Below are 25243 nucleotides of genomic sequence, written 5' to 3' on the forward strand. Positions count from 1 at the left end.
GATCTCAGGTCTATGTCTTCAAAGACAAAATATCTACCGAGCTTGGACACAGTGGGAGGATCTGCATGCATCTACAATCAGACAGGATCCCTACCCCATGGTTTATAAGTGAATAGCTCAGGCCTTAGATAAACATATAACATGCATAAGGCAAACGTTAGCACATACTAAAAATATAAAGAGAAATCCATCACAAAAGAAACTGCTGGGGGCTGGGAAGATAAGCTGATGGCCTGAGCTGGCCTGAGCTGGATCCTTGGGCCCCGGATGATGAAAGGAGAGAACCTTTTCTTCCCCCAACCACAGACAGACAGACAGACAGACACACACACACACACACACACACACACACACACACACACACACACACGCGTGCTCGCTGTAAATAGATAAATGTAAAAAAAGAAAATAAATTCAAGGGAAACTACTGGGCTTTTCATCTTGAGACAAAGGTTTGCTGGCTGTGGCGCAGCAGCGACCTGCTCCCGCCTCCGTCGGCGGTGGCTGCTCACCTCATTTCCACGAGATTGGAGGAACAGGACTTCAGGCTCAGTGAAAGTTGTCATGGAGATGGACTTGACTCGATGTGGGGGGTTCAGGCCTCTCCTGCAGGGCAGGGATAGAGAGGTGAGCCAGGGCAGTGTAGGTATTGAGGGAGTGATGGAGGAGAAATAAATCAGCAGCATAAGATCTCCCAGTTAGGACCACACCCCAGGGCTGTGCGTGGCTCAGTGGTAGAACACCTGCCTACAGCCCCCTGTAAGGGCCTGGGGGGTGTGGTTTATCAGTTGAAAATTGGTTGGCTTAGCATACACAAGGCCCTGGGTTCTACCTCCAATACAAGTGTGTGTGTGTGTGTGTGTGTGTGTGTGTGTGTGTGTGTGTGTGTGTGTCGGGGGGGGGGGGGAGATATCACACAATAACAAGAAAGTCCTTCCAAGATGCTTCAGTGGGTACAGCAGCTTTTCACAGGGCTTCAAGATCTGAGCACCCAAGACTCACACAACAGAAGGGGAGAAATCATGCCTGCAAATTCTTGTCTGACTTCCACGTGCACTGTGGCACTGGTGCCCCACACACTCAATTAATAAATGTAACTAAAAAGCTAGTGTCAGGGAAAAACGTACTTGAGGATATTCTGTAGACTTCAAATGAGAGTCAAGGAAGAGAGACAGACACACTGTGACCCTGTCAATGCCTCGGAGAAGGAGGCAGAGGCCTGTCATCCGGACACCTCTTCTCGTCTGGCTCAGATCCCGTCAACCCCTGTAGACTGAGGGGTGACTTCTGGGAGCTGAGACACTCAGCCACATCCCATTTCCTCCTGTTATTCTTGACCTGTGGCGGCACATCCTGAGGTCCCGTGAACTCCGCCGAGCAGGAGATATGGCAGAAAAGGGGCCCTTGACTACTGCTGATGGCGACAACAAGAGATAGGTTTATGTCGACCAGAGTCGGGATCTGGAAGCCAGCTGCCTTGTTCCCTTAGCAGAAAGGATGGAGTTGCGGGTGAGAATGGACAGTGCCCCCCGCCCCCCACCGCCCCGCCCCATCAGGAAGCCATATCTGGACAAAGAAGTACCCCAGGCTTTCCTCCTGCGAGATCTTCTAACACAGCAGGAGGAAGCCAAGCTCAGCCATGAGAAGGAACGACATGGGCTCACAGCCATGCTTCTATGCCCGCTGTCAGCTCCCTGGAGAGCCAAGCTTACCCACAGACACCCTGTGGGATTACAACAGCAGAGAAAGACTTCCGACTCCCACTCACTGGCCTCCTGGTGCAGAGGGTTCTGACAGGAAACCAGGGGCCTCAGCTAGGTGGAGGCTTCGTGGGCTCGCCTTTCTTAAGTTTATTCATTGACTTGTTTATTGTGTGCACACTACATGGTGTGCACACGTGTGGAGGTCAGAGGACACTGGCGGGACTCAGTTCTCTCTTCCCTCCGTGTGGCTCCGACTCAGGTCATCAGGCTTGGTGGCAAGTGCCTTTACCCACTGGACCATCTCCCCAGGCCCAGTCCTCCTTGTTTTATACTTTACATTTTACTCTGGTGTAGACTTATTACCCTCACCTCAAAAGACAAAACCAGCCAAGCCAAAACAAACAAATATAGACCAGGAAATGAGAGACCTCGGACGCACATAAGAAAGTCTCTGATATTGAGGCCTCCTTGGCTTTGAAACACTGGGGAGGTTCTAGGACTGTAACTCAGTTGGTCAAATGCTTCATGAAGCCCTTCATAAACCCGCTGTGGTGGCAGAGATACCTGCAATCACAGCTCTCGGGAGGTGTAGGAGGCCATCCTTGGCTATATAAACAAGTTCAAGGCTAGCCAGGAATGAGACCCTGTTTCAAAAAAAAATAAAATAAATGACTAAAAATATGAGGCTGGGGAGATGGCTCAGTAGTTCTTAGAGCACTGGCTGCCCTTGCAGAGGACCTGCGTTGGATTCTCAGCAACCACATGGTGGGTCACAACCATCTCTAACTCCAGTTCCAGGGGCTCTGGCGCCCCCTTCTGGCCTCAGTTAGCACTGCACCCACATGGTACACACACAGAGAGACAAAACACCCATACATGTAAAATAATAAAATAAAAAATACTTAAGTGAGGAATATATATCTGCACTCACAGCACAAAGATACCCCTGCCAGGTTTGGAGAATGGCAGTGGACGTGCCAGCGTCAGTGACGGTGGACTGTGGGGAGGGCGGGTGCTAACCCCAGAATGAAGCGGGAAGGACCGCTGCTCCTAGGAGATCAATGCCTCATCAAGGGATTTTCAGCAATGGCCGGGACACAGGAGCTCGTTTCCAGCCATTCTTGCGGCTAGACTTTTGAGTAAGGGCTCTCCAAATGCCCTCATACAACGACAAGCGGGATCCAAGAGGATGACGTCTCGGAAAGACGAGAGGGAACCAGACAGCAGAGCCCGGTCCTGGAGCAAACAATAGCTCTTCAACAGGATCTGTCCTGAAGTCTGCTGGGATCCGGTTTCTCAGCTAGTCCAGCTTCCTCTGAGCGCTTGCTCACTAATGGCTTGATTTGGTATGGTTGTTAATTTGAGTCAGCCTGCTTCTTCCCCTTCTTTTATTTTTGGGACAAAGAGTCCCAAATTGTCCAGGTTGGCCTGGAATTCGCTATGTGGTGAAGAATGACCTTGAGCTCCAATCCCCTGCCTCCACTTCCCAAGTGCTGGGATCACGAGTATTAGAGACCATGTCCTCGCCTATGCATGCTGGGGGTCAAACTTGGGGCTTCATGCATGGTCCATGAACACTCTACCAACTGAGCTATACCCCAGCCGCTCCAGTCTGCTCCCCCCACCCCCAAGACAGGGTTTCTCCGTGTAGTTTTGGTGCCTGTCCTGGATCTTGCTCTGTAGACCAGGCTGGCCTCCAACTCACAGAGATCCGCCTGGCTCTGCCTCCCGAGTGCTGGGATTAAAGGTGTGCGCCACCGCCGCCCGGCTGCCAGCCTGCTTTAATAAACCCTTTCCATTGTCTGCTCTCCTTAACCTCCAGATTCTCCCTGTTCAGACCACCAGGCCATTCTGCATCCTAGCCTGAGTCCTCTCCGCTGTCTCTCTACTTTTTCTCTCCTTGGTCCCTCCACTGCTGAGTCCTTTTTGCCTTTTCAGGTGGGTTCTCTTGTAGCTCTGGTTGGTCTCCAACTCCATATGTAGTTGAGGATGACCTTGAACTTCTGACCGTCCTTCCTTCACCTCCCAAGTGCTGGGTTTACGGGTGTGCAGGCACCACCAGGGTGCTCTATGAGTGGCTGGGGGACGGGCCGAGCCTTCCTGCACGCCAGGCGAGCACTCTACACACAGAGCCACATCCCCAGGCCTGTTTTTGCTTTTGTTTCTTAGACAAGGTTTCATGAAAGAGTTCAGGTTCATCCCCTGCCTCCCGCCACTCGATTCCTGAGATTACAGGCCTGCAACCACCACACCAGGCCACTGACAAGTCTTCACTTTGCCAAAGTACAAGGCATTATAACCGGTGCTCGGAGGGAAACACAAACTGAAGGACAGAGTCTGGACCACCAAGTGGATCCAATGAAAAAGGAGTTCCCTGTCAGGGCACAGGCCTGTAATCTCAGCTACCTGGGAGACCTAAGCAGGAGAATTGTAAGTTCTAGGACAACCTTGGCTACACAATCAGTTCAAGGCCAGCCTAAGCAACTTGGTGAGACCCTGCCTCGAAACAAAACAAAAGGCTAGGAGAAGACATGGGGAGAGATAGCTCAGCCCGTCCAGCCCTTCCTGTGCGAGCCTGAGATTTTGAGTTTGATTCCCAGAACCAGGCACTGTAGTACAGGCTTGCAGCTCCAGGGCTGGGAAGACAGAGACAGGGGGATCCCCACGGCTTGTCAGACAGCCAATTGGGCAAACTGCAACCTTGGGTCCCACTGGGGTTCTATTTAAAAAAACAAGGTGGGCCTCCACACAAGTATGTACACATGCAGGTGTACTCACACATATACAAATACACTCCTGTGCATGTGTTAGTGTGACACACACACACACACACAGTATAGTGATACAGCTCAGTGGCCTAATGTATAAAGGCCTGAGTTCTACTCCTCAGTATCAAAAAAACAAAAACCCAGAAAGGCCGGGCAGTGGTGGCACACACCTTTAATCCCAGCACTCGGGAGTGGGAGGCAGAGGCAGGCGGATCTCTGTGAGTTGGAGGCCAGCCTGGGCTACAGAGTGAGATCCAGGAAAGGCGCAAAGCTACACAGAGAAACCCTGTCTCAAAAGAAATGAAACAAAACAAAAAAACAAACCCAGGAAGGTTGGGAACTCAAGAAGGCTACACAAGAGTTACTTTTCATTGCCACAGATACCATCCAGTCAAACACTGATGGATTAGAGGATGCGATTCAGGACATTAGCAGCGGGGAGGAACAGAACTGTCAGGTCACGGGAATGGTGAAATTTATTATGTTTACATTAGAAAAACAGTTTAAGCCTATCATAAGAAGGTCACTGACATTTCCTGAAAGGACAACCAGGAACTGTTAGCAGTTGTAAACACAGAGGTGCTTCCTTGTTAGGGGGAATGAGAGGAAGAGAAGGACAAGGAGGCGGGACCCAGGCAGGCATCAGTCAAAAGAAGAGCAGACCTTCCGCCAGGGCTTGGCAGGAGGGGTGTCTCGGGAGGGGGGGTGTCTGACAAGGTGAAGGAAGGCCCAGAAGTGACTGGAAAACATGGGGCCGAACGCATCTGAAGGGAACAGGATGTTTCTGTGGTACAGGACTGAGAGCCCGGCTCTGACCTTGATGCCTGGGGACTGGATTATGAATAACCACAGCCAGTCTGGGGAGCAGGGAGAACTCTCCACAAGGAGGCTGCCGCTCGGGAAGAGGGCCTATGAGTCAGACTATGTCTCTGTGAATCACACAGAGGCCACTGCTGGCTGCGAACGAACACTGATGTAGAAACATGGGCCTCTCCTGCCAGCAGCTGAGAGTTGGCCTAGGTGTTTTGCATTTCGTTGGGTCCAGCCCAGGGTCATGTGAGTTCCAGGGTCATGTGATGGGCCAGATGTGACTCACTGGCCTGGAATGAAACAGACCCAACCCTCTGGCTCACACCCAGTGTCCCCAACAAAACTCAGGTCCTCCCCCCCCAACACACACACACACAAAGAGAAAGAGGTACTGCCCTTCTGCGAAGGCAAACCCATGCCAGACAAACCCAGAGATTAACTTTACTTGCCCAGCCTGAACAGGGCAATCCTTTGAAATTAGTTAATGAATGTGCCTGTGCGGTGTGCATGTGGGGAGGTGAGAGGGAGACAGTCCTGCTCTGTCACTCTCCTGAGGCTGAGCCTGGGCCTGGAGCTAGGCTGGCAACCAGCGAGTCCCAGCAATCCCCTTGCCTCCACCTCCCGCCTCCTTACTGTTACATGTACATGTCTAGCTTTTTCCGTGGAGGCTGGGGGTGCGGACTCTTACCCCCCCCCCAGCCTCTCTGCAACCCCAGGAGAAAGAAAGCAAACTGGTTTCTAGGACTTAAGCCTTAAGCCTGGGTCATTATCCACTTTCTCTCCTCTCCCTCCTCACTTCTTCTGAAACACGCAGTCCAGCCTGAACCCTGAACTTGCTCTTCAGCGGAGGATGGCATTGGACTCTTGATTTTTCTGTTTCCACCTCTCCAGTGACGGATGGGATTATACCCCTGCACCACCATGCCCAACTTATGAACCACTGGGGACCAATCAGCATCTTCCCGCACGCACCTGGGCAAGCGTCCACCAACAGAGCCACACCCCCAGCCCCTACTTTCTTTCTTTTTTTTTTAACCAGGCCCCTAACAGCACTCAAAATGCTCCATAATCCCCTGCAAAGGCAGCTTCTTGCATGTGCAGACACCGGGGGAGTCTTCCCAGGCTCTCCCCGCCTCTCTCCTCCCCTTTGACTTTATTAGACACACAAGTGTCTCCACCTTACCACACCTCATAGCCCTCATGCTGGCCTATATTTCTGCTTCGATCTCGATCCAGGAGAGCATCAAACCTGCTGAGAGGCTGAGAGGAGAAGGTTCTGCCAGGTCAACAGTGGAAAAAACCCAGTCCCACCCAGCCTCTAACCTCGCCTCTCATTGGTGCCAAATTCAAACTTGGAAATTCCTTTCCTCTGAATGTCTGTGTTCAGATTCAACACCCTGGATCTGGGTTTCTTTACTGCTGGAAGCTCCACGCTCCGCTCCACTCTTGTGAGCAAGGGATACGTAAACCTGGTTAGCTCTTTTCTAATAAAAAATAGATAGATAGATAGATAAATAAATAAATAAATAAACCTGACTTATGTAACACGTGTGTGTGTGTATGTGTATGTGTGTGTATGTGTGTGTGTGTATGTGTGTGTATGTATGTGTGTATGTGTGTGTATGTATGTATGTGTATGTATGTGTGTGTGTGTGTGCGTGTGTGTGTGTATGTGTGTGTGTATGTGTGTGTATGTATGTATGTGTATGTATATGTGTGTGTGTATGTGCGTGTATGTGTGTGTACGTGTGTGTGCATGTATGTGCATGTGTGTGTATGTGCGTGTATGTGTGTATGTATGTGTGTGTGTATGTATGTGTATGTATGTATATGTGTGTGTATGTGCGTGTATGTGTGTGTACGTGTGTGTGCGTGTATGTGCATGTATGTGTGTGTATGTGCGTGTATGTGCATGTATGTGTGTGTGCGCGCGTATGTGTGTGTGCGCGCGCGTGTATGTGTGTATGTATGTGTACGTGTGTGTATGTATGTGTGCGTGTGCAAATGTGTGTATGTATGTGCGTGTATGTGTGCGTGTGTAAATGTGTGTATGCGTGTGCATGTGCGTGTGCGTGTGTAGGGCAGAGGACAACACGCAGGAGCCAGCTCTCTCCTTCCACTGCTCGGGTCCTGGGGATTGAACTCAGGTCATCAGGCTTGCAGGTAGGAGCCTTTACCCACTGAGCCGTCCTCTCAGACACATACAAGAAGTCTCCACTAGGGGCTTCCACAGTCCTGGGGAAGGTCAATCTCAGTAACGTAAAACTCTCTTCCTATCTCAACCCTGCTCCAATCCACTGCGCCACCCTTGCTCAGCTGTGAGGACGACAACACTTCTGTGGTGCAGAGCGCGGCCACGCTGGCTCCTCCCCTCCCCACTCAAGCCCTCATACATTTTCCTCCCGTATCTGTCACCTCCATTCCCTTTTCCCGCCTCCCACGTGTCAGGATAACAGGTGTAATCCCCACGGTCCCCAGTCGCTTCTTTTCCTTTTGTCAGGCTCGGTGGCAGGCTCCTTGATCCATGAGCTAGCTCACTGGCCCTTCTTCTGCTTTTTGAGACTGGGTCTAGGGAGCCCAGGCTAGCCGTGGGTTTCCAAATCAGCCTTTCTCAGTGCTAGGGTCACAGACCTACGCCACCAAGCCTGGCTTCTTTCACCTTTTGTTTTTTTAAATTACTTCTTTAGAGGTTTCTCAAGTTATTTATGGACCTCTAACATAAAATGAATAAATCAGGGACTTTGGGATGGCAAAGAGATTATCTCACAAGCTCTGGGACCTGAGTTTGATGTTCAAAACCAAAGCCAAGTCATCAGGCATGATGGTGCACGCCTTTAATCCCAGTGCTTAAGAGGCAGAAGCAGGGGGATCTCTTAGTTCGAGACCAGCCTGGTCTACAGAGTGAGTTCCAAAGCTCTACAGAGAAACCGTGTCTCAAAAAAGAAAAAAAAAAAAAGGCCAGGCGTGGCTGGTAAGCTCCAGGCCAGAGACAGACCCAGTGTTAAAGTGTAACAGGGCTGGGACCTTTACTCTCAGCACCAGGGAGGCAGAGGCAGGTGGATCTCTGTGAGTTCCACAATAGTCAGAGCTACACAGAGAGATAGTGTCTCAAAACAAAACAAAACAAAAAAACCCAAACCAGGTGGAGAATTCCTGGGGAACGACACCAGCTTTAGCCACACCCCCCATAGCAAAGCCTAAATCAATGATTAAGTGAACCTCTGCCATTCACCCGGCCCGTAAAGGTGGCTACGAGGGAGCAGAGGGCACTAGAAATTGAACAGGGCAAGGTACATGTGTACTTTCCTACTCAAACAGATGGAAAAGTACTGAATTATGGAACAGCCAACTACACCTTCCTTCCACAGAGACAGGACGCTTCAACTAGGAACCACTTCTAGGAAGTCAGGCAGGGAAACTGAGGGACGTGTAATGTGGGACTGATTTCAAAGAAAGAGCTGTCAGAGCACATCTCTACAAACGCCTTCCTGGAGCACCATCCATGTAAAAGTCTGACGCTCACTGTCACATAAAGATGGGCAGGGGTGCCGGGCGGTGGTGGCGCACACCTTTAATCCCAGCACTCGGGAGGCAGAGGCAGGCGGATCTCTGTGAGTTCGAGGCCAGCCTGAATTACCAAGTGAGTCCCAGGAAAGGCGCAAAGCTACACAGAAAAAACCTGTCTGGAAAAACCAAAAAAAAAAAAAAAAAAAAAAAAAAAAAGGTGTCTATTAGTGAGACCTTAAGTGTTAACAAGGACCTGCTGCCAGGCAGCGGCGGCACACGCCTTTGATCCCAGCACTCGGGAGGCAGAGACAGGTGAATCTCTGTGAGTTTGAGGCCAGCCTGGGCTACAGAGCGAGATCCAGGATGGGTTCCAAAACTACACCAAGAAACCCTGTCTCGAAAAACCAAAACCAAAACCAAAAAAAAAAAAAAAAAAGTAGCATCAAAGTTAGTTTCTTTCTTTCTCTCTTCCTTTCTTCCTTTCTTGTTTTAGGGGGAGAGGATTTATTAAGGCAGAAATCTCATGTATGCCAGGCTGATCTCAACTTACTACACAGCTAAAGATGACTTTGAACTCCTGAGTGCCGAGACGTAGGCATGTGGAACCCTGGCCGGCTTTCCTTCTCTTTGCAAACAGTGATTTATCCCACAGGGGCTTTTAAGAAAGCCTGGGAAAGAACAGGGATGAGGGAAACGGCTCAGTCTACAGTGTTTACTGAACAAGCAAAAGTCCAATCCCCAGAATCAATATAAAGAAAGCCGGATGTGGCGGCACATGACCGTAATCAGCACGAGGGAGCGGAGGCAGATGACTTCCCGTTACTTGCTGGTCAGGCAGCCTAGCTTCATTAGTGAGTTCCCGGCCAGTGAGAGACCCCGTCTTAAAAAACCAAAACCAAGATGGTGATATCTGACACACAAGGCTAACCCCTGACCCCACATGTACATGTGTACGCACACACACAAATGCAGAACATTAAGGTACTGCTCTGTAGATGCCTTTTCTTTGAAACGGGGTCTCAACATGTTACCCAGGCTGACCTTAAACTCCACCCGGCTGCATGGCCTCCTGAGTGGCTGGGTTCCTGTGTGCATGCCACTACACCTCTCAACAGATGGCTTTTCATTAGCAATGTTTACCTTAGTTTAACATCGAGAGGCAGGTCCATCCTCCTGGAGGAGAGTTAGAATTGTAAGTACACAGTCACAGGGAGCTGGAGGCCAGTCTGGGCTACGTGAAACCAAGACAGTGATACATGCCTGGGACCCCAGCACTTGTGAGGTAGCGAACCAGCCTTGGTTATATAGAGGTTTGATGCTAGCCTGCCTTGGTTATATAGGGGGTTTGAGGCTAGCCTGGGCTACATGAGAACCTGTCTCAAGGGCTTGTGAGATGGCTTGGCAGGTAAAGGTGCTTGAATTGGACCTGAATTGGATCTTTAGGACCCACGTAGTATAAGGAGAGAACCAATGCCTATCTATAGCTGTCCTCTGACTTCCACACAAATAAGTACACACAGTTACAAAGAAAAATCTTAAGCATGTGTGTATGTTGGGGGACATCCAAAACATCTAAATCCTGGTTAAAGGAATTAGGTATTGGGGGGCTGGGGCTGTAGCTCACTGGTAGAGTGCTTGCTTCATATGCATGGGGTCCACAGTTCAATCCCCAGGACTGCCGAAGAGAGAAGCTAGGTATTGGAAGAAAACAAAATGATCAAAGTCAGATTTGGCAACCACATTTGTGGCAGCCCGTATGCAAACGAATGCAAATTTAGAAACTACACCAACTAGCAGCCGCTCTCAGGCCCTCACACCAACATGGCAGATTACTGCCACAGCTGAGAAAAGACCTCATTAAAAAAAAAAAAGTGCTGGGTGGTGGTAGCGCACACCTTTAATCTCAGCACTCAGCAGGCAGATTTTTGAGTTCAAGGCCAGCATGGTCTACAGAGAGAGTTCCAGGATAACCAGGGCTGCACAGAGAAACCCTGTCTCGAAAAGCAAACAAAAAACAAAGAAAAAGTGTGAACATATAAACTGCATATAAACTCATATGCAGCGGGGGAAGGCTTAGGAAACCCGTCTGCTAATGTGAAATGTGGAATTCTGGCCAGTCAGATGGCTGTGTGGGTAACGAAAGGTACCTGCCACTATGCATGAACCCAGGGACGACCATGGTGTGAGGAGAGAACCCCAAGTTGTCCTCTGACCTCCACATGGCCACCGTGGCATAGGCATGCACACACATACGCAGACACTCGCAATAAGTATGTACAAAACAAAATAAAATGAGATTTCTTTCCTCAAATCTTAGGGAATTAAGCTTTAGCTAGAACACACAACTCTGCTGCTTCAGCCAATCTGGCCAACTGGGAACGCTGGCAGTTCTGCACAGAGCCCAGCAGACTCTCTCTCTACAAGGCAGCCATGTTTATAATACAGCCAGCAGAAAAATGGCCTTTAAGATAAAACCTAGTCTGCTATTTCCTTTCTCTGACTAGGGTGCTGGTAAAGGTATCTGGCTCTTCAATCTGCTCTTCGGGGGGTTCGGGATGTAGCTCAGTTGGTCGAGTTGCTTGCTAGCATGCCTGAAGCCTTGGTTCAATTCTCATAAACTGGGTATAGGAGGGCAGTGCACATCTGTAATCCCAGCACTTGGGAGGTAGAGGCAGGAGGACCAGAACTTCGAGGCCACCCTTGGCTACTTGGCTAGTTTGAGGCTAGCCTGGGCTACATTAAACCCCGTCTCAAATGAAGAAAGGAAAAGAAGAAAGGAATGCAATGCAGGGGTCTGGAGAGATGATTCAGTAGTTAAGAGCACTGGCTGCTCTTCCAGAGGACCCAGGCTTGATTCCTAGTACCCACATGTTCCTGTGGATCTGAGGCCTTCTTCTGGCCTCTGTGGGCCCTGAACACACATAGTACAGAGACATACATGTGTGCATGTGCATGTCCTCTGACCTCCACGGTGTCCATGCGGGTCCCTGGGTTCATGCCTAGTGGCAGGTACCTTTCCTGAGACAGGGTCTCTCACTCACCCTGGAGCCATCACACCCCAGTGATCCTCCTGTCTCGGCTCCCGGCAGCACTGGGGTTTCAGACACACGGAGCCATCCCAGACCTGCCTGGCCTGGTACTCCCTATGTAGATCTAGCTGGGCTTGAATTTGTAGAGATCCAGCTGCCTCTGCCTCCAGAGTGCTGGGATCGTAGGCGTGCACCACCACGCCCAACAGGTACTGGGCATCTGAGCTCAGCTCCTCATGCTTTGAGGGCTGGTTTCTGTCAATCTGACACAAGCTAAAGTCTTCTGACAAGAGGGAATAGGACATTTTATGGATTAATGATTGATGTGGGAGGGCCCCGCCCATTGTGGGTGGGGCCTCCCTGGGCAGGTGTTCCTGGATGATAAAGAAAGGTAGCTGATCAACCCATGGAGAGCAAACCAGTAAGCAGCACTGTCCTCTGCTTCCATTCCTGCCTCCAATTTCCTGCCTTGACTTCCCTTTATGATGGGCTGTGACTGGAGCATGTCAATCAAAAATACACCCTTGCTGTGGGATGTCCTGTATGCTGTGAATATATGTTGCTATGACTGATTGATAAATAAAACGCTGATTGGCCAGTAGCCTGGCAGGAAGGACAGTGTAGGCGGGACAAGGAGGAGGAGAATTCTGGGAGGTGGAAGGCTGAGGTGGGGAGACGCTGCCAGCCACCACGAGGAGAAGCATGATGTAAGATACCGGTAAGCCACGAGCCACGTGGCAAGGTATAGATTTATAGAAATGTGTTAATTTAAGATATAAGAAGAGACAGCAAGCAGCCTGCCATGGCCACACAGTTTATAAGTAATATAAGTCTCTGTGTGTGTTTACTTGGGGGATGCGAGCGGGAGAGATGTGTCCCGACTGGCGGCAGGCTGGGACACAGGAAAGCTCCAGCTACACACCCCTTCCTCCCCAGGTTGCTTTTGGTCATGGTGTTTTACCGTAACAACAGAGAACGGACTACGGTGGAGCAAGCGGATCAGGCAGCTGAGCCATCTCCCTAGGTCTGTTCTTGACACCATACCTTAACATGTGTCACACTGCCCTGCCCCACACCGAGCTCTGCTGGACTCGAGGGCTCACCACTTACATCCTTACATACAGAAGGTTCCATTTCTAGCCCACAGGCTCCGCTGAGGTGAGCTGGTTACTGTTACTGCTGTATCTGCAGTGCCCAGCGGAGTGGCTGGGGTCAGCCAGCTGAAATTTGTCAAACTACCCAAATACATAAGCATGCAGGCCGTGGGCCTACTCCTATTTCTACTTACCAGCATCACAAAATCCTAATATATGAGCAATCAACTTGATGGACTTTTAAAAAATTCAATCTAATAATTTATTTATTACTCCGTGTGAGTGTCTGTCTCCTCAAGCTACGGCAGGAGTACGAAGGTCAGAGGACAACCTTTTGGAATCAGTTCTTCCCTTCCACCAAATGGGTCCTGGGTATCGAACTCAGGTTGTCAGTCTTGGCAGCAAGCTCCTTTATGCACTGAGCCATATAGATATCCCATTGAGAACGGAGTTCTGGTACTTAATGCCATGGGAACAGGAGATCTTCAGCAGCCCACTCAGTCTGAGACACAAAGACAGCCACAGCAACCCCCATCCTGTTTTAAGAGTCAACATTTTTAAGTATACTTAAAAAAATTTTTTTAAGATTAAAAAAAATTATTTTTTTAATGTGTGCTTTTGCTTGAGTGTATGTATATATTCCACATTCATGCCTGGTGTTCTCAGAGCCAGAAGGGGGCATCAGATCCCCTGGAACTGGAGTTACAGGTGGTTGTGAGTCACCGTGTGGGTGTTGAGAATTAAAGCCTGGTCCTCTGCAAAAACATCAAGTGTTCTTAACCACTGAGCCATCACTCCAGCCCTTAGGGGCGCACGCGCGCGCGCACACACACACACACACACACACACACACACACACACACACACAATCCCCTTGTGCCACAGTGCTCCAGTGGAGGTCAGAGGACAGCTTTGGAGGAGACAGTTCTCTCCCTCTACCGTGGGGATCCAGGGAATCAAACTCCGGTCATCAGGCTTGGCAGCAAGCACCTTTACCTACAGAGTTATCTAACCAGCCCAGGTCTTGCCTTTTCAAGGGTGAGACCAACAGAAAAGGTGTAAGGGTTCTATAAATCGTGCACTGATACAGAAGCAGTTAACTTCTCCAGCAGAAGAAATCAGGTTTTTACAGTGTCCTAGATCCCCTGGCCTCCCTTCTGTCCTGGTTGAGGGATATTCATTATAGACAGAGATTATCAGGGGATGCTTGAAACAAAATCTAGAAAACAATGGTAACAATGTCAGCACTTCCTGCTTATGCAGAGTTTTATCTTTTTAAAACCTTAAAAAAATTTTTTTTTTCAAGCTGGGCGCTGTAGTGAGTGCATGCCTTCTATCCCAGCACTTGAGAGGCAGAGGTAGCCAGATCTCTAAGCTTGAGGCCAGCCTGGTCTATATGGCCAGTTCTAGGACAGCCTGGGCCCAATTTAATTACATTTATTTATTCTGTGTGTGTGTATACACCTGTGCCGTGGCCTGTGTGTAGCGGTCAGAGGACAACTCGGGGGAATCAGCTCTCCTCGGCCCACATTTCAGGTCCCGGGGGTTGAACTCAGGTCGGCAGGCTTGGCAGCAGAAACTTTAACTCTCCTTTTTTTTTTAAAGACAAGGTCTCCTGTATCACAGGCTAACCCCAAGCTCACTAAGTAGCTAAAAATGACCCTGAACTTTTTATCCTCCTGTGTCCACCCAAGTGGTGGGATTGCAGGAGCGTTTTACAGTGTGGAGGATTGAACCTGGGACCCCATGCACTCTAGACCAGCTCTCTATCAAGTGAGATCTAGCCCCTGCCTGCCCAAGGTTTGTGTTTTGTTTGTTTTTTTATTATTACTCACCAGGCTCTGGTTTTGTTGTTACTGTTTTGTTGGTTTTTTAAAGATTTATTTACGTGCATTGGTGTTCTGCCTACATGTATGTCTGTGTGAGGGCGTCAGGTTCTCGGGAACTAGAATTACAGACAGTTGTGAGCTCCCGTGTGGGTGCTGGGAATTGAACCTGGGACCTCTGGAAGAGCAGCCAGTGCTCTTAACTGCTGAGCCATCTCTCTGGTCCCCTGGGTGTTTTTGTTTTGTTTTGTTTTGTTTGTTTTAATTTATTTATTTTTAGAATAAAAATAAAATGGCCCATGCCTTTAATCTCAGCACTTGAGAAGCAGAGGCAGGCGGAGCCCTGTAAATTCGAGGCCACCCTGGTCTACAGATCGAGTTCAAGGACAGCCAGAGCTACACATTGAGACCCAGTCTCAAAAACAAAACAAGAAAAACAAAGAATAGGTGTATGAGTGTTTCCTCTGTATGTATGCCTGTACACCCCACGTTTGCCTAGTGCTTTTGGGGGCCAGAAGAAGACTCTGGATCCCCTTGCACTGGAGTTACAGAGAGTCGTGAACTGCCTTGTTGGTGCTGGGAACTGAACCTGGGTCTTACGGAAAAGCAAGCACTTTTAACTGCTGAGCCATCTCTCCGGCCCCAGCCCACCCCAGTGTGTTATCTCCCACGCCCTCACCATTAACCACTGGGGCAAATGAATAGTTCTCCTGGCAGTTTCTTTCTAGGGCTCAGCTCTGAGGAGTCATTAAGGCTTCTCTTCACTTCTAACCAACGCTGTAATTTGATTTTCCTGGACTGGGGGGCGTGGCTCAGTCACAGAATATTTGCCTATCACGTGTAAGGCCTCGAGTTCAAACCCAAGTATCCAAAAAACAATACAGATGTCCCTTCTCATAACATTTCAAGATTTATGCTGTTTTTTTTTTTTTTATTATATGCTATGATATAGTTACTCCCCTTTGAGAGGCAGGGAGGGTGTATCCGTGTGCACACATGGTCACATGTGTGTGAGTGCCTGTGCACGCAGGGGCCAGTGGCTGGCATGGGTACCTTCCTCCATCGCTCTTCACCTTATATACTGAGGCAGTGTCTCTCTCCTGAACCAGAAGCTGACTGATTCAGTCAGTCTTGCTAGCCAGCTTGCCATGACCCCTTACATCCTCCTCCAAGTACCAGGATTACAAGCAAGCTACCACAATCCCCTGGCATTTACCTGGGTACTGTGGATCTAAACTCCGGTCCTCATGCTGGCATGGCCAGTATTTATCCACTGAGCCATCCCCTCCAAACCATGCATTCACCGCGCGCGCACGTGTGTGTGTGTGTGTGTGTGTGTGTGTGTGTGTGTGTGTGTGTGTGTCCTGGAACTCGCTCTGTAGACCAAGCTGGCCTTGAATTCACAGAGATCCACCCGCCTCTGCCTCCTAAGTGCAGGGATTAAAGGGGTGCACCACCACCGCCTGCTCCAAAAATCACTTTCAAGAGGGCAGCCGAGAGGGGGCTGGGCTCCTGCTCAGTCAGGCGCACTCCTAGCATTCATAAGGGCCTGGGCTGGACCCCAGCGCCCCGCAAACCAGGCAAGAGGAGCACACCTGTAACCCAGCACTCAGGAGATGGAAGCAGGAGGAACAGAATTCTAAAGCCATCCTCTGCTACATATTCAAGGCTAGCCTGGACTACATGAGACTCTGTCTCAAAAAGCAAGAAAAAAAAAGAACACAGAAATTTGGAGAAGAATGGCAACTGAGTAGAGATGTGGTTTCGAACTGTCTCCTAGGACACCTGGAGCCTCATTTCTGGTTTCCCCACGATCATAACTCATGCTAAAAAATAACAAATGCTGGAAACAGAATCCTCCATATGGCACTGGGTAAATTACTAAACCTCTTTCTGCTTTTGATCTCCCATCTGTCGAATAAGAACAATACTCCTTGTTTTATTAGGCTGGTATGCATATAAGAACAGGAGAACTTTCCTTATTGAAAACAACAACAACAACAAAATAACACTAGAAAACCAGGCAAAATAAGTCCCCTAAAAACCCAAAGATCTGATGTTCATCAAGTAATTCCTTAAGGAGGGAGAGCTTACTATATACGACATCTGGGTGAGCGCTGTCACCAGAAGTGGCAGGGCATGAATAAATAGTGTCCACGCTGGAGGGAGCACAGTGGATTTTACAACCAAGCCTCTGTGCCCTAAATTCACAGTTTCCTAGGTGAGACTCAGTGCACTTCAGGATGGCAGTGCATTCAGGGAATCCCAGCCCTTGGACGGTGGAGGCAGGAGGATCTGCGTTCCAAAGCTAGCCTCAGCTACACAGTGAATTACAGGTCAGCCTGGGCTGGACAGCGGTGGTGGTGGTGGTGCATATCTTGAATCCCACCCAGTGTTCCGGAGGCAGAGGCAGTCCAGGCTACAGAATGAGTTCCAGGGCAGCCAGGGCAGCACACAAGAAAAACTGTCTCAAAAAAAAAAAAAAAAAAAAAATCAAACAAAGAAAAAGGTCAGCCCGGACTGTATGAGATTCCATCTCATTAAAAAAAAAAAAAGTAATAGTACGCTGGCTCAGCAAGAATGGGAGCTTGCAGCCATACCTGTGGACCTGAGTTTGATCCCCGGGACCCACATACTGGAAGGGAAGTACTGATTCCTACAAGTTGTCCTCTGATCCCCACACAAGCCACAGAACCTACCTGCCCCCGCAGTACAAAATAAATAAAGAAAATGTAACTTTAAAGGGAAGTAGAAAAGGGGAAAGAAAAGACTCTCCCGTTCTGATCCTCATCTCTGGGGAAGTAGAGCGGTCCGCTAGGATAACCCGTTGGCTCTCTGCCCTTACTCGATTTCATAAGTCGTCTACCCTCTAGCTAGCATTCCAGAGCTCTGGAAGATTAGGATCTGCACCTGATCCCTGGCTTCGGACCTGCCACTCCAGGCTGTCAACCTAGATGAAAGCACGTAGTGTTTTCCATTCCCTTCTGCGTCCGTCGCACTGCTGGAGGCACACAAACCGGCCGGAGCAGGACACTTTTATCCTAAGCTCGATTTCCCTACTTTCCCTTTTTTTGTCGTGGAGGGGAGAGGGTCTCGAGTATCACAGGTTGGCCTTGAACTCCTGATCCACCGGCCCCTCAGTGCTGGGATTACAGGCGACTACCACAGTACTCGGTATTATTATGCAGTGCTGTGGATGAAAACTCGGAGCTCGGAGCAGGCTAGGCAAGCACCTCTACCAACTGAGATACATCCCCAGCTAAAGTTCCCTTTAAAGGTCTACGTCAATTTCTGGCCCTTTAAGTCCCTCCCCCACCCCACCCTACCCCAGTGCCTTTCAATTCTCCACACTTTCTCTCTCCCCACCTGCAATTCGCCCTCGCCTCCCACAGGGAGTTTCTGCAATCCTCTCCCGGTGTCCCTCTACAGCCTCCACCCTTCCCTCCGCAACGCGACTCCAGCCTCGCCTTCCGTCCCCGTGCGCTGTTCCCCTGTCCCCCCACGACACATCTCTGCAGCAGGCGACCTTCCACCAACCGCGTCCAACGCCGGGGTTCCCCCCGCTGGCCTCCCGGATCGCTCCGAGCTCCTGCGGATCCCCTCCACCCCAAACCCACTCCTCCCCGGGTCCACTCACAGGAGGCCGGAGCAGGTGGTGCAGACGAAGCTGCCCACGGTGATGTCCACATAGGTGACCCCGCGCTGGGCACACTCGAAACAGTGGCGGTTCCCGGCCTGGCTGCAGCCGCCCAGCTCCCGCACCCGGCGGCACCACACCTCCGAAGCCGCTTCAGCCTCCGCTTTGCTGCCTCCGACCCCGCCACCTGGGCCCGGGCCCTTCTTGGCTGCCATCACCATCTCTCCTCCGAGCTGCTCTGCGGCGAGTCAGCGGTCGCTCCCCTTTCACCGCTCGCCGCCTTTCCCGCCTCCGCCGCCTTCGCACGCCCGGCAACCCTGACACCAGCTCCTGCAGCCCCGACCGCGACAGCGAGAGGCTCCGCCGCCCCCTCCCTCGTCCTGTTCTGCACGCCGATTGGCCAGTCCCCTCCCACCTCCTCGCTCTGATTGGCCCGATTCGGGACGGCCTCCGGTTGCTGGAGCCTCCAGAGCCACGCCTACCCGCCGTCGGGCCTCCTGCTCTCCCATTGGCTCACAAAGACCCCCACCGTGCAAGTCCCGAGCGTGCCCGCCTCCTTGTCCCCGCCCCCTCTCGCCACGGGTTCTCAGGAAGACTCTTATTGGTTGTGAAGGTTGCAAAATTAGCGTGCGAGAGAAAGGAGATGTTCCGCGCGTGCGCAGTGCTCATCCCCCGCTGGTAATAATTCCCGCCAAATTTCAAAGGCTTGTTCCAAGGCTGAGCCTAGAGACAAGCAGCAAAGCAGAAAAGAAGAGGCTCTAGGAGGGACTGACGGAGAAAGGGAAAGACAGAGACGGGGAGGGCGAGTGCTTTATAAAAGATGTTTTATTTACCCATGTCCTAGGTGAGGAGCCCCCACTTTAAAGTTAAAAACTCGAGGTGGGATACCCAAGATACCTTAAGGGATGAAGGCATTGGCCACCGACCCTTACAACCCGAGCTTGATCGACAGGGCTCACTCCTGTAAGAAAACCGACCCCTGTAAGCTGTCACCTGATGTCCATGCGTGTACACACACACACACACACACACACACACACTTTATGTTAAAAAAAAATATTCAGAGCCAGGCGGATTTCTGTGAGTTCGAGGCCAGCCTGGGCTACCAGGTGAGTTCCAGGAAAAGGCGCAAAGCTACACAAGAGAAACCCTGTCTCGAAAAACCAAAAAAAAAAAAAAAAAAAATCAGTTTTTAATCCCAGCACTCGGGAGGCAGAGCCAGGCAGATCTCTGTGAGTTCGAGGCCAGCCTGGGCTACCAAGTGAGTTCCAGGAAAGTCGCAAAGCTACACAGAGAAACCCTGTCTTGAAAAACCAAAAAAAAAAAAAAAATTCAAGAAAACATGTTGAAGTGTATCACAGAACTGGTTTGTGGCTTGGTCAGAATTTGAATCTGAGTCTTTTGATTTTAAAAGCTCCACTCTGTGGCAAGGATGTATCTCAGTGGGTAGAGTGCTTGCCTAAGCTTATACTGAGCTCTGGGTTCAACCTCCAATTCTGCATACAACCCAGAGTGGTGGCACAGGCCTGTAATTGGAGCATTTGGGAAGTAGAGGTAGGAGTTTTCGAGGTTCAGGGTCCTCCTCGGTCACTGCCTGAAAGGGAAAGGTTGAAAGAGAGGCGGCTTAGGGGTGTTGACAACCATAAATCAGCAGTTTTGTTTCAGACGTGTCAATGGAACGGCTTTGTGAGACCTCCGGTGGGCTGGTGAAGGAGGTGGGTAGGCATAGGCCTGGTTCCAGGAGAGGCCAGAGCCAAAGAGATGGGTTTGGGAGTCATCAGTACACAGGAGTTATGTAGAGCCACGGAGCAGATGAAGTTGCTTAGGTGTCTCATGTAGATGAAGACTAGAAAGTCCAGGGCGCAGGGATGGCTCTGTCGGTGACCTGTGCTTGCCATGCAAGTCTGAGGACCTGAGTTCGAGCCTCAGAACCCTGTAGAAGCCAGTGTGCACCTGTAATCTTAGAGCTGGGAAGTCAGACAGCAGGATCTCTGGGCTTGATTGCCAACCATCCAGCTTAAATGAGTGAGCTCCAGGCCACCGAGATACACTTTCTCCCAAGGGGAAGAAAAAGAAAACCAAAGTGAAAAATGATGGAGGACCTGGTATTGACCTCTGGCTTTGAAATACTTGTGCACATGAGCACATACACACACTCTTCCATAGTGGGGTCAGCAGGTGGGAACAGTATTTCATCTCCAGGATAGCAAATTATATCATATATACACACATACATCTGCATACAGGAAGAAAGAATACAAGAAGTCCAGATGTAAGTGACAGTTTATTCCACCTCTCCAATTGTCACAGCCACAAATACACTTCACCCCTGAAAGAAGGTGACACTGAGTCCCATCCAGATATGCAGGGGGAACATCTTTGTCCATTTAAAACATCCCTGCCTGATACGATTGCACACGGCTTGAATTCCAAGCAGGTGGATCTCTGTGAGTTTGGGACTAGTCTGGTCTATATAGTGTGTTTCAGGCCATCCAGGGCTACGTAGTGAGACCCTGTCTCAAAAAAACCCAAACAAAACCCTTGTGTACTTTTTCAGAGTTCGGCATTTCCCTGTGCAGTCTAGTTCTTCTTCTGCAGCTTCTGTTGCGCCAATCGTAAAGTCTTCACCTCTTGGAATGTTAACAGACCAGTACACCACCACCACCAGCAGCAAATGAAAAAGACACTGGATGACCGTCGGACTCTGATAGCTCTCAGTCAGCTTTTTTTTTTTTTTTGCTCCAGGGTGTGGTCTGCAAGAGCAACCAAAGTGCTTCCTCCTCCTCTCTCCGCTCCACCCAGGCCATATCAGGGGGGAGCAAACCTATTTCCTCTCATAATCAGCAAGAGCACAGGCAGCCTGGGGACACCCTCTTCTGCTAGTGCCCTGGTGGCTGAGTGGAAGGAAGCCTTGGTGGCTTCCCTGGTGGGAGCCCTTTGCCCTCGGGGAGTTAAGTCGATAGAACCTGGGTGATCTGGAGGGTGGAGGGCAAACGTTTCTTCAAAGAGTATGGTAGTAGGGGCTGGAGGGGTAGCTCAGCAATTAAGAACTCTTGCTGCTCCTCCAGAGGATTCAAGTTCGGTTCCCAGTACCCACACTAGGTGATACACAACCACTATTACCACAGCTCCAAGGGATCCATCCAGTGACTTCTGTCCTCATGGCACTGGCCCACATGTGGCACACACGCTCGCACACACACACACATACACTCACACACACACACCAATAATCAGGGGTGGAGGGAAGAGTAGTGGTGGCCTAGGTTGATAGTTCAGTCAGCACCAGCCATGCAAGCATGAAGACATGAACTTGACCCCTAGAATCCATCTGAAAAAGCTGGGCATGGTGGCACATGCTGGCAATCCCAACTCTGGGAAAACGGAGACAGGTGCATCCCTGGAGCTCACCAACCAGCTAGCAGCCAATCAGGGAACCCCAGATCCAAATGAGGGACTTTGTCTAAGAAAACAAGGTGGGGATAGTGTGTTATGGTGGCGCCTGCCTTTAATCCCAGCACACACACACACACACACACACACACACACACACACACACTTTATGTTAAAAAAAATATTCAAGGAAACATGTTGAAGTGAAGGGGGCAGAGGCAGGTGGATCTCTGTGAGTTCCAGGGCAGCCTGGGCTACAGAGGGAGTCCAGGACAGCCAGGACTACATAGAGATACTCTATCTCAAACAAATAAACAAACAGACAAACAAAAAAGACCCAAACCAACAAATAAAAACCAAGGTGGTTAATAATAATAAAGAGAAAAAGCGGGCTGAAGAGATGGCCCAATAGTTAAGAGCACTTGCAGTATGGCTGAGTTTGGTTCACAGTACCTACCGGGTACCGTCCATCCCTGGGATCTGACACTCTCCTCTGACCTCTGAGGGCCCCAGGCATGCATGTGGTATACAGATATACATGCAGCCAAAACTCCCAGACACATAAAATAAAATAAATACATCTAAACAAAACCTTAAATCGGTGGATGGCTCCTGAGGCCTTAACACACACACACACACACACACCACACACACACACACACACACACACTCACCCAGAAGAGCAATGGTGAGAGCTTCCCAGACCTTTGTTACTCAGTTTCTATCTTGGCTGGGGATGAACTGACACTTCATGTCAGTCACTGGATCACATATCCCCATCAGCAAGGGAAAGGTCCAGCCTCACAGGTGTGGTCTCCCAGATACCACTAGATCAGTTTTCAGGGACCATTTCGTTGGCATTATTTGGCCAGCTGCTTCTGGTGCACAGGAAATATGATAAGGGCCCTTGCCTGGCCAACGGCCTTTTTTTCCCTCCTGTGCTCATGTGCATGTACTCCCAGGCATTCGTGTGTGTGTGTGTGTGTGTGTGTGTGTGTGTGTGTGTGTGTGTATGTGCATGAGCACGCTCCAGTGCGTGAGTTCATGTCAGAGGTCAACCTCAGGTGCTGGCCCTCAGGTGCCTTGCACCTTGTTTCAGAGATAGTCTTTCACTGGCCTGGAGATCACTGATTATGCCAGGCTGGCAGTAAGCCCCAGGGATGCCCCCGTCTCTGTAGACCCAGGGCTGGGACTACAAACTTCCGTCAGTCTACCTGGCTAGGGGGATTGGATCCAGGTCCCCGTGCTTGTACAAGTGCCTTACTGACTGGGCTGTCTCTCCAGGCCTTGTCTCCTTTCACTTAGAAGCAAGGTTTGTGCTTGGAGACACAGACCTGTCTGGACCACCATCTGGGATTCCAGCGATGGACGTAATAGCCCCTACCATTTCAATCAGAGCTATTTGCATGAGAGGCCCCAAAAACGTCAGGCCTGTTGATGTTCCCTCTTAGAAGGAGTAGGTAGAGCTAGGTGGTGGTGCACACCTTCAATCCCAGCACTTGGGAGGCAGAGGCAGGCAGATCTCTGTGAGTTCAAAGCCAGCCTGGTCTACAGAGCCAGCTCCAGGACAGCCAAATCTACATAGAGAAACCCTGTCTTGAAAAACCAAACCAAAAAAAAAAAAAAGAAGAAGAAGAAGAAGGCGCAGGTAGAGAGGGTAATTTGTCCCTCACCTGAGATTCCAGCCACTCTTGTGCCACCTTCCACCCCAAGCTATGTGTAGTCCTCCTGCCTCAGCTCTGCGTTGTCGTGGAAGGGTTGGGGCATATAGAGTGGATGATGAACAGAAGGCAAGGCTCCATTTAGGCAGCTGTAGGGAACTGTCACTTGTGGGGAGTGGAGATAGCCTTCCGTGAGTGAAGTCCTAGGTGAATGTTGCTGTCGAGGTGGGCACAGCCATGTCAAGGACACACAGCTCCAGGCTCAGAGAGATGTCAAACCCTTCCTCTGGTTCCTGTGTGAATGATGACAATGTGTGCGGAAACGTCCACCATTGCTTTCTCTCCTGCATGTCTGCAGCCTGAAGACTGCTGCTTCAGAGACTGCTCCTACCAATCCGTCTCCTTGATCCAGCTGTACACCGGAAACCCGACTCCTTGACTAGCTGAATGCAACAACTCTGCCCTCCATTCAACTCTGTAATAAACACACTGAGCTTCCCGGGTGCCTCCGTTTCTCTAGAGGAGACCCCAGAGCATTCCACCCCAGCTTTCTGTCTGTGTCTGCCTTTTATTCATGCCATCGCTGCCCTAGTGAGGGCCATGCCCTTGAGCCATGCTGGATGCAGATTTACTCTCCCACTATTTAATTAAATTATTTTAACATACTTATTTTTATATTTATTTATTTTGGTTTTGTGAGATAAGATTTCTCTGTGTAATAGACTTGGCTGTCACAGAACTCACTTTGTTGACCAGGCTGGCCTAGAACTCACAGATCTGCCTACCTCTGCTTCCCGAGTGTTGGGATTAAAGGCATGTGTCACTACCTCCATCCCTTATTTGTTTATTTTTGAGACAAAGTATTTTGCTAGAGCTCAGGCTGGCCTGAAGTATTATATAGCCTTGGCTGGCCTTGAACTCAGGCTTGTCCTGCCTCAGCTTCCTGGATGCTTCACCCACAGGCCTGAGCCAGCACACCTGACTAAAAACATGCTTTTTAAGAAAGGATTGACACATGAGGTCAGCTCTAACACTGCTGTAATTTACTGCCCGTAGACCATTTCCAATCTGCCGTATGTACGAGGAGACAGAGACGCTGTCTGGGCCCCACCTGAAGTTAAGGACTCTTGGAGGCTGAGAAGGTTCAAGTTTACAGAGCAAGGTGTAGAAAGAGGAGAAGGGGAACCGTGAGGAGGAAAAGAAGAGGGAGGGGGAGATAGATGGGGGAGGGAAAGAGAAGGAAGGAGGAGGGAGGGGAACAGGAGGAGGAGAAAGAGAGGAAGAAGAGGAAGGAACAAGGAGAGGAGAGGAGAGGAAGATTCCTAGTAACCCCCAGCCTTCTCTTGGGTGGTCAGCTGTGGCCGTATCAGCACGTGTGCTGTACAGGAACTAAAGTCCGGATAATGAGCTATGGAAGAGCATGGCCGGGAATAGTTCCCATTCCTAGCAACCAGAGTGCTGAGGCTCCTAGAGACTCGGGCCTCAGTGCAGCCAAATTAGCTCCAGACCAAAGGTGACGTGGCCTCCACGGAGAGAGCTTAAAAGCAAGCTCCGAGAAGAACGACACACAGCTGGAGCTGGAGCTGGAGCTCAGCCGGCTGAGTCCTGGTCTAGCACACAGAGTGTCGGGGGCCGATTCTCATCACTACGTGCCACAGATGCAGTGGTGCACACCTGTAATCCCAGCATTCGAGAGGGGGAGGTGAGAGGATAGGGTAGTTCAAGGTCATGTGCAGCTACCTGAGAGCCTGTCTCAAAAAAAAAAAAAAAAAAAAGGAAGGAAGGCTGAAATCTAACTCCCACAAATGAAACATA

The 25243-nt window shown here is 50.1% G+C and overlaps 1 protein-coding gene across 2 annotated transcripts in view; it reads right to left on the reverse strand.

Annotated features, from left to right (window-relative positions):
* The window catches only part of Agfg2 (ArfGAP with FG repeats 2), a 36819-nt gene extending 18070 nt beyond the window's left edge, over positions 1-18749 (reverse strand). For both annotated transcript variants that reach the window (XM_028861443.2, XM_028861442.2), the window contains exons 1-2: positions 18375-18749; positions 513-606 (exon numbers count right to left, since the gene is read on the reverse strand). In XM_028861443.2, coding sequence (XP_028717276.1) covers positions 513-606; positions 18375-18595 — 315 coding nt within the window. In that variant the 5' untranslated portion in view covers positions 18596-18749. The remainder of the gene's footprint in view (positions 1-512; positions 607-18374) is intronic.
* Between the last annotated feature and the right edge of the window lie 6494 nt (positions 18750-25243).

Source organism: Peromyscus leucopus, chromosome 23 (genome assembly GCF_004664715.2).
Source record: "Peromyscus leucopus breed LL Stock chromosome 23, UCI_PerLeu_2.1, whole genome shotgun sequence".
NCBI lineage: Eukaryota > Metazoa > Chordata > Mammalia > Rodentia > Cricetidae > Peromyscus > Peromyscus leucopus.